The sequence below is a fragment of the Quercus lobata genome, chromosome 1 (assembly GCF_001633185.2).
Source record: "Quercus lobata isolate SW786 chromosome 1, ValleyOak3.0 Primary Assembly, whole genome shotgun sequence".
In the NCBI taxonomy this organism is placed as follows: Eukaryota; Viridiplantae; Streptophyta; class Magnoliopsida; order Fagales; family Fagaceae; genus Quercus; species Quercus lobata.
In genome coordinates this window covers 12,480,439-12,488,642 of record NC_044904.1, presented here as the reverse complement: position 1 = coordinate 12,488,642, position 8,204 = coordinate 12,480,439, and the positions used below count along the sequence as shown (strand labels likewise).

The 8,204-nt window shown below is 33.8% G+C and overlaps 1 protein-coding gene across 1 annotated transcript; it reads right to left on the bottom strand.

Annotated features, from left to right (window-relative positions):
* Nucleotides 1-3,394: 3,394 nt before the first annotated feature.
* On the bottom strand, nt 3,395-6,566 carry LOC115979526 (zinc finger protein WIP3). The gene is made up of 2 exons (XM_031101585.1): nt 5,942-6,566; nt 3,395-4,235 (listed from the first exon to the last, which is right to left on the bottom strand). The coding sequence occupies exons 1-2, from the start codon at nt 6,455-6,457 to the stop codon at nt 3,801-3,803; spliced, it is 951 nt and encodes a 316-aa protein (XP_030957445.1). The 5' UTR covers nt 6,458-6,566; the 3' UTR covers nt 3,395-3,800.
* Between the last annotated feature and the right edge of the window lie 1,638 nt (nt 6,567-8,204).

The following is an 8,204-nucleotide window of genomic DNA, read 5'->3' as shown; positions in this document are numbered from 1 at the left end:
GTGCCATCGACAAAGCCAGTCTTGTGTCTAGAAGTGAGTGCGATGATCATTGATCTTGCCCATGGAAAATAATTTCTACCTCCAATCAACTTCTGAGAAACGAGTTGAATAGTGTTGTTATCACTACTGCTGAGATAGAATGGATTTACAGAATCACCATTCGAAGTTGTGGTAGTTTGATTGTTGCTTGATGATTGATTGTTTGAAGTTTCTTTAGCGGTCGCCATTGTTGGAGCTTCGAACCTTGAAGAAGATTAGATGAATTCTCAGAGAATCCAAAAGAAAATTAACCAAAAACAACAAAAAAGAAACGATCTGATCCTGATTATCGCTCTGATACCATGTTAAAGATCAGAAATGAAAAACAGAGTATCACAATCAAGCAAAATATCAAAGAAACTATGAGAATCTTCAACAACGAAGAGAGAGAGATTTTATTGCTCTGAATTGTGATTACAAAAACTGAAATGAATTACAGTCTATACCTTTACATTTATACTACAAATCACTACTGTACCAGAAGATGAAAAGAGCGGGAATCTAATAACCTCCTTTAACTACCTATAACAACTTCCCAAATTATACTCCTCCAATAACCTTTAGCCATCTGTCCACTAACAGCTCCACAGATACTCCCATGTGCATCTCTCGTGCTTAACTTACTCCTTTTAATGCTACAAGTAGCTTTCTCAGTAATATACTAATGCTACTGTCGTTTAATCCCCTTTTCTTCTTTTGCTCTTTAGTCTTTCTTACACGAGTCAGTCTTCCTTTATTCACCACTGCTTCAGGTTTACTCTTTTGGTTGATCTTCTTAACACTATGCAAAGGTTTTGTAAATAGACTGTTGTAAAAAAAAAAATTTATAAGTTATCCTAGGTGGTTTTTACAGTTTTTCACTTCTTTTCACCAAATACCTGTATTTGTTTTATTCTTTATTTTACTGCTTTTAAATTATGGATTTATGGTGATATATTTGTGATTTCTTTATCATTGTTTAGTTGTTAAGCCGTTATTAATTGTTTGGGATAAAAGTGATAATCACTCTATTATTGTTCTGGGTCAAAATTAGAATTTTCACTTTCCAAAATGTAATTCTTAAAGTCTTGTTGTTGATTCTTGTTATTTGTGTTGTGAAAATTTGTTTAAGACTTCGATTTTTGTTGAATGTTTTGATCTTGGAAATATGTAGATGTCATTCCTCATGCTTTAAGGATTGGTCCTATATAAGTCCTAACTCATGTATGATGTATGGATGCAAATAAGAGAATCATAAGTGTTATTTTCAGCCATTGGCTTGTAAGAAAGATTTCTCCATATTAACTCTTATCCCTTGATGGATTCAAATAGGTGGTGAGTTTATTGTTCTAACTGGATTCCTTAATTAGAGTGATGAATGTTTTTATCCTTTTCTCTATATTCCGTGGGCGGAGAACTTTAGCTTGTGATTCCTCCTTTATTAAACGATACCTTGTCATAAGGTGAAGACATAAAATGGCAAACACGCTTTGATCTTAAAGTCAGTAAAAAACAAGATACCGTCACCCTAGGCTACCACGTACAAAGCCTAAAAAAAATGTCTTGTCCTTTACTAATTAGTGCACACTAGTTTGCACTAATTTGTAAAAAATGTCATATTAGCAAAAAGACAATCTGTGTAGGCAGGTGTAGACTTGTTTGTATTCCTAAAATTCTTTTCCTATCAGTCCTCCTGTGCATGGACTATTAGGTTTTAAATTTTAATGATGATGATATATACTTGATGGCAATACTAAAAAGGATATGCATGGAGGAAAAGAAACTGAGCCTCCTTACCGACCAGCTTGGTGGCTAGCTAGCTAGAAAGTTGCTATACCTGTTGGCTCAAAGAAGTGGCTTAAATTCATTGGTGTTACACTCAAACTGCCTCTTTTGAATATGAACACAGTTTAAGCTAAATCAATGGAGATAAAGAGGGCAGTTGTTCTTTTCCCCCCTATATAATTGTTTTCTCACCCGACAAACCATGGTGGAGGGAGGTCCCTCATCTTTTAAAATCAAACACCTTCTCACAAATTTTCCTACACCTTTAAGTCTTTGGTCAAGCCTACCGAGTACCACAGAAGAAGCCAAATTTCAACCCCTTCTCTCTCTCTCTCTCTCTCTCTTGTTTTGTGTATCACTACTGATCTAGATAGCCTTGCATCATGGGTTAGAAAAAAGTCTTCTGGAAATCTCTTTTTCACACATACTAGCAATTTTTTTTTGTGTGTGTGGGTATTTTGGGCTTTCAATCTTGTGGGTGTGTATTATCAGAAAGTCCTCAAAGTAAGACTAAATGAATTTTTCATTAAGGTTAATTAGTACCCAATCATTCTCTGGTTGATATTGTAATCTCAGTTGGTGGATTTTTGATTTGGTAATTAGGCCTCCAAATTGGACTCTCACCAACTTCCCCACTACGCTTTTGAAAGTAGGGACAATAAAACGATAGTGTAATTTTACGGGTATCCTTTTGACTTGGTACTATTTAATTAGATATCTCTAGTTAATCCATTAGATGCAAAAGGCAAGGATTCACATGCAAGTAGTTTTTCCTCAGTGTTCTGCTACAGTTGGTCAGGCTCTTATCAAATAAAATGATTTCTCCAAATTTCACTATATAAACTAATATAATCATTAATTATATATTCTTTGAGGGTTCTGTATTTTTATATTTTCATTTATGGCCTAAGGCTTTTTGTAAAATATACAGATCGCATATGCTAGTAGGGTTCTAACTTCTAACTCTCTCCCATCTTCTACATTGCATGTGGAAAATTCATACATATATTTAATTTAATTTAATTTATTTTTTGGTAAATGTGAATATTTAGAACTCGTCGAGCACTTAATAACTAAATTATGTATATATGGCAAATAAGTTATAACTCAACTCCTATAATAATGGTATAGAGGATGTAGATATTAGTTCAAAATCCACAAACATGTAGTTGCTGTTTTCTAATTTGTACGGGAGAAAATGACAAACTGCGAGCAACAATCTTGTCTAGAAATCTTAGAAAACATTATTGAGTTTTCTCAAAGGAGCTTTCATATGCATAGTAGATCTTAGTCCTGATCAGTTGATATAGGAGAGGTTAATTTGATAATTTATACATATTTATTTATAATTCTTTGAAGCATATAGAAAGATACTTCTGTGTTTGGATGCAATTTTTGGCCGAATGTTTATGCTAATTGGTTGCTGAAAGTTGGTTGAAACATAATTGTACCTTGAAAAAAAATGAATGAAAAAGTTATAGATAAATAAATAAGTTAAAAAGCTAATGCCAAAATGGAAAGGTGCTTAAAACAGATTCATATAGAAATCAACTATTCAGAGAGAGAGAGGGAGAGAGATGATAATGTAAGCTGTAAAAGATAACAAGCAATCATCTTATAAAAGATTACCAGTTAGGAATGAAGCGGACAAATTTTCTCCTTAGAACAAAAGCTTAAACATTAATTTCTAATGCCTAGTTTTTGTTGATAAGAGAAGAAAATTCATCTACTTCATCACTTGTGGCAATCAGCTTATTAACATAGTTAACTATGCAAACCGTCTAAATATTGAAAGATACATATTAATTCTGCTTATCGCCCAGCAAGTGCTCCGAAACAAACCGCTCCCAGTGGTGCCTCCGCGCAAATTGTTGAGAATTTTTTGTTACTGAGCACAAGCTTAGATAAGCATGCATACTTAGATTTTACGTCTATATCAAACAAAGCTGAAATGGGAAGAGATTAAACTTGTAAACCATGGATCAAGAGCTAGTTAATTAGCGAGCGAATTCATCCTCAGAACCTGTGATGCATTCCTTTTCATCTTCAAAACCATCAAGAGAAGGGTGTGGGGAATGGCCTTTTCCAAAGGACCTGATGTGATCTTTAAGTGATCTCTTATGCTTAAAGTCAGAACCACAGGTGCAATACCACAACTTCCCACAATTCTTTTCATGTGTCCTCCAATCTCCTTTCACTGCAAATGTTTTCCCGCATTTTCTACACATAAATGGCTTTGCTCCATGCTTCCTTTTGTAGTGAGTTTGCAGTGTTCTGAAGTCTTTCAGTGGCTTCGCTCGTGGATGGTTGATGTTGTTCTTGCAGCCTTGAGCACAGCAATAGCATGGTAGCCTTAGCATGGCAGCTGGTTGAGTTCCTTTAAGTGAATCTGGTCCTTTTCTATATTCGGATCCATGCCCCCACATATGCATCTATAAAAAATATATAATAAAAAAGATTATTTTCAATAACCAATCACAATTTGGCACACATCCAATTTTATTTCCTTGTAAAATAACTAAAAGTTAAAAAAAAAAATTAAACACATAACATACTATAATTAGTAGAAGATAAAGTAAAATGCTTAAGAGTGGATAAAACTTTTTTATACATTCATGTCTAATATTTCTCATACTTGCATCAAATTTGTTTAAATCTTGAATCTCATAAGATAAATAAAAATAACTTCTAACCAGGTACATATGTATTTGTTTACAATTAGAATTGTTGGTTGATTCTCAATTATGGATAGTAGCACTTCTTGAGGGTATGATTAATAAAGTATAAAGTGAAACACTTAGAATGGATAAATGATTTTAATTCCTCCCTAAGCTAGCACTAGGAATAAGTTTTGGTAATGTCATTATTGATGAACTATTCAAGATTGCAACATGCCATGATCGGGAAAGTGTAAGTTACAAAAAGGCTATTGATTATTTTGGGCTTGTTTAGGGCCTTCACCTGTGGAATATTTCCCTGCATCTTTTAATAAAAAGTTTAAGAATTATTATTTAAAGAATGAGTATCCAAAGTTCTGGTTGGAATTGTCATCTTGTGATGCTCATATTGCTTTGTAATCATGTTCAGCTTTATTCAATAAGCAAATTGGTCCTTTTTTTCAAAACCCAAGCTCATTATCTTTTGACCCAAAGAGGTAGAATTAAAGGACAGGAGGCGAAAAAGTGGGCTTTACATGAAGTTTTCCTTTTAGAAATCGTAGGAAGTGGCTAAACAAAAGGGAAATGTTGCATACAAAAATTAAAGAAAGGCCTTGAAGGATTACTCCTAAAGAAGAGGGGGCCATTTAATTAAGGCTCTCAGTTTTTTCTTTCCAAACTTCAATTACATTTGTTTCAATTAGCTTCATATTATTGATGGACATTAAAAGAGAGGACTTGAAGACTTTCTTCTTTTAGATACAAACCTTGTTGGTATAAAACTTAGAGAATAATATATCTAAATTGAATGATATCTTATTAAAAAAAAAAAACTACACCGACGCTGATATCTAACAGAATGCTTAATGTGATAGCAACCAAAATAAACATAAAACAAGATTTAAGTGATTTGCAGTATATATTATCATGCCTTTTTCTCCATTACCAAGAATTAAAGCAAATTATCATTGGTATGCATGGCTGCACTCCATTGGGGATTGTTTCTTCTTGCAGTTGGATGGAAACTAGAATCTTCATGGGAATGGATAATTTCGTTTAGAGAAAATAGGGTTTTTGCTGGTAAAGGGAATTACAATTCCCCTTTCAAGGAATGCATAATCTTGGAGGTGTTTTAGTTTTTAAAATATACATTATGTTGGTTCAATTTTCCAACCATGCAAAAAGCAAATGGTAATTTAGGAAGATGAGAAGAGGTGTACATGAGACTGTGCATTAACCTTTAGTAATTATTAATAAGCACAAAGAAAGAATATATTGAACAAAATATATAAGCAATAAACTTAAACAACACCTCTATCATGTTTCACCAGGAACATGAAATTCTATGATCTACATATGTTTTGATCATACATAATATTTAGGCTATATTTTGTATCAAAATATAATTATATTCTTCAAGTCCAAAATGAAAAAAATAAAAATAAAAATAAAAATAATTCAAGAAATTGATGAGAACTAACCTGCATGTTATTGTACCTATTGAAGGTCTTGCTGCATATGGAACAAGCAAACTGCATCGGCCCCACAAGAATTTGAGCAGGTGTCGGTATCCAAAACCTACTCTGTGTGTTAAAAGAACAACCATGGAAGCTTTTCTTCACGGGTTCTTGTTCCTTAGAGTCAAAAATCATCTTCTCAGCATCAGAATCACCCGTGTCAGGCAAACCAATGTGCAAGGCAACAGTAACTTTCTCAACCTCCTCTTCTTTGATTGTGTAACCCTCCTTTTGGAGTCTAATATCTTGCTGTTTCAAGGGTTTGGTCTCAGTAAACCCGCCTAGAAGAGGCAAGCATTGTAAAGTCTCCTGAACAAACTCTTTTGGGGTGGTTAAGGAAGAATATGAAGAAGAAGAGGAGGAAGAGGATGATGATGATGTCAGTGATGAAGCAGAGGGTGAGGGCTTGAGCCACTCAATGAAAGTTGGGGCTTGGAAGCACAAACTGTGCTCACCTACAAGTTGATTTCTTAAACTCATCCTCAGAGAGCTCCTTTGAAGTCTCTCCTCAGATGGTTATATCCAGACTTTATGTGGGAAAGCTAGCACTTATATGGTTATGAAAGGTGGTTTGGTTTGTCTTTTTGGAACTTTAGCCCCCTCTTTCTTTCTTTTCTACCTTTCGCCTTTGTTTTGGTTGGGGGAGAGAGAGAGAGAGAGAGAAAGTGAGAGACTAATGGTGGGGTTATGGAAAGTGACATGCAAAGATGACTCACTAAGATGAAGAGAATCCTAGAATAGTCTGAAACTATTATTTGCATCTAGCCATTAGGTGTACATGTATAATGTATTTTCTTTTTTGCTTTTAAAAAAAAATATATATATTAGGATTTCAACACACATGCACACGTTTTCTCAGAATACATTGGCATTGAGCAGATGTCCCCAAATAGGGAAAACATAGTGAAAGCAAAAGGAGTTTGGACATTTGGTCAATACCTAAAAGGAAAAGAAAATAATATTGAATGGAACCAAAATGAATCATGCACCTAGAAAGTCTCATATAGTTGTGTTAATAACGCATAATGCAGTTTTTATTCCATTGAACATGTATATGGCTAATGAGGGCTGGTAGTCAAAATTTCAATATAAGCTGCGGAAATTGAAATAATCTCCTATATATTGGCCATCAAATAAAGACGAAAAAAAAAAATCAAGACACTGTGATAAGTTTTGTATATTTGCAATTAGAAATATTTGTATATTTTCAACCAAATGATATATATATATATATATATATATATAATATAAATTCTTGAATGTAACATATCATACAAACATATCAAGTTACACAATTTTGAAGTGCTCACAAAATTTTTTATTGTGGATTTTATAGTCCTCTTCTAACCCTAGTCTGTATTACATACTCTTATAGAAGCTTTTGTCTTGATAAAAATAGAAGTTTTGGTTACCACACAAGGGTGTGGTTTGATAGTAGAAGTTCTTGTCCCAACACTCATAAAAGAGCTGTTCGAGTGATAGTCCTAATAAGACCCATGTGATACATGTGATATTACTTATTACCATCATGTGGCGTGAGGTTGATAAGCTCACACTGAAGACCCCCTTTTTCTCACCTAATCAAAAAAATAAAAATAAAAATAAAAATAAAAAACTTTATTACCCAGGCTTGGCCCATGTAGCCATTTCAATCTACATAATAAGTTGCTTCAAACTCTCCCTTTCTCTATGTATGGATCTAAGTGTAATGGTTAGTAAATTTTGGTGGAGTAAATTTTGGTTATTACCCATGTGATACATGTGATATTACTTATTACCATCACGTGGCGTGAGGTTGATAAGCTCACACTGAAGACCCCCTTTTTCTCACCTAATCAAAAAAATAAAAATAAAAATAAAAATAAAAAACTTTATTACCTAGGCTTGGCCCATGTAGCCATTCAATCTACATAATGAGTTGCTTCAAACTCTCCCTTTCTCTATGTATGGATCTAAGTGTAATGGTTAGTAAATTTTGGTGGAGTCAATAAAAGGAAGAGCAAAGCATTCATTGGGTGAATTGGGATAAGATATGTGTGTGATCCAAATGCACATAGTGGATTGGGCATGAAAGAAATATATACAAATGATTAATCAAGCTTTGCTAGCAAACAAGGGTGAAGGCTCATACAAGCTCATCCTGCAGTGCACGTGATCACTTTATATCACTTAGAATTGATAGAAGTGAGATAGATAGGTCAAATTTGTCACTTACAATATCACAAAA

What these genes read in the sequence shown, in the direction of transcription:
- LOC115979526 (XM_031101585.1), bottom strand. Translation starts at nt 6,457, where the DNA reads ATGAGTTTAAGAAATCAACTTGTAGGTGAGCACAGTTTGTGCTTCCAA. An exon ending in ATAGGTACAATAACATGCAG is followed by an intron (nt 4,236 to 5,941) that starts GTTAGTTCTCAT and finishes TATTTTTTATAG; the next exon opens with ATGCATATGTGGGGGCATGG.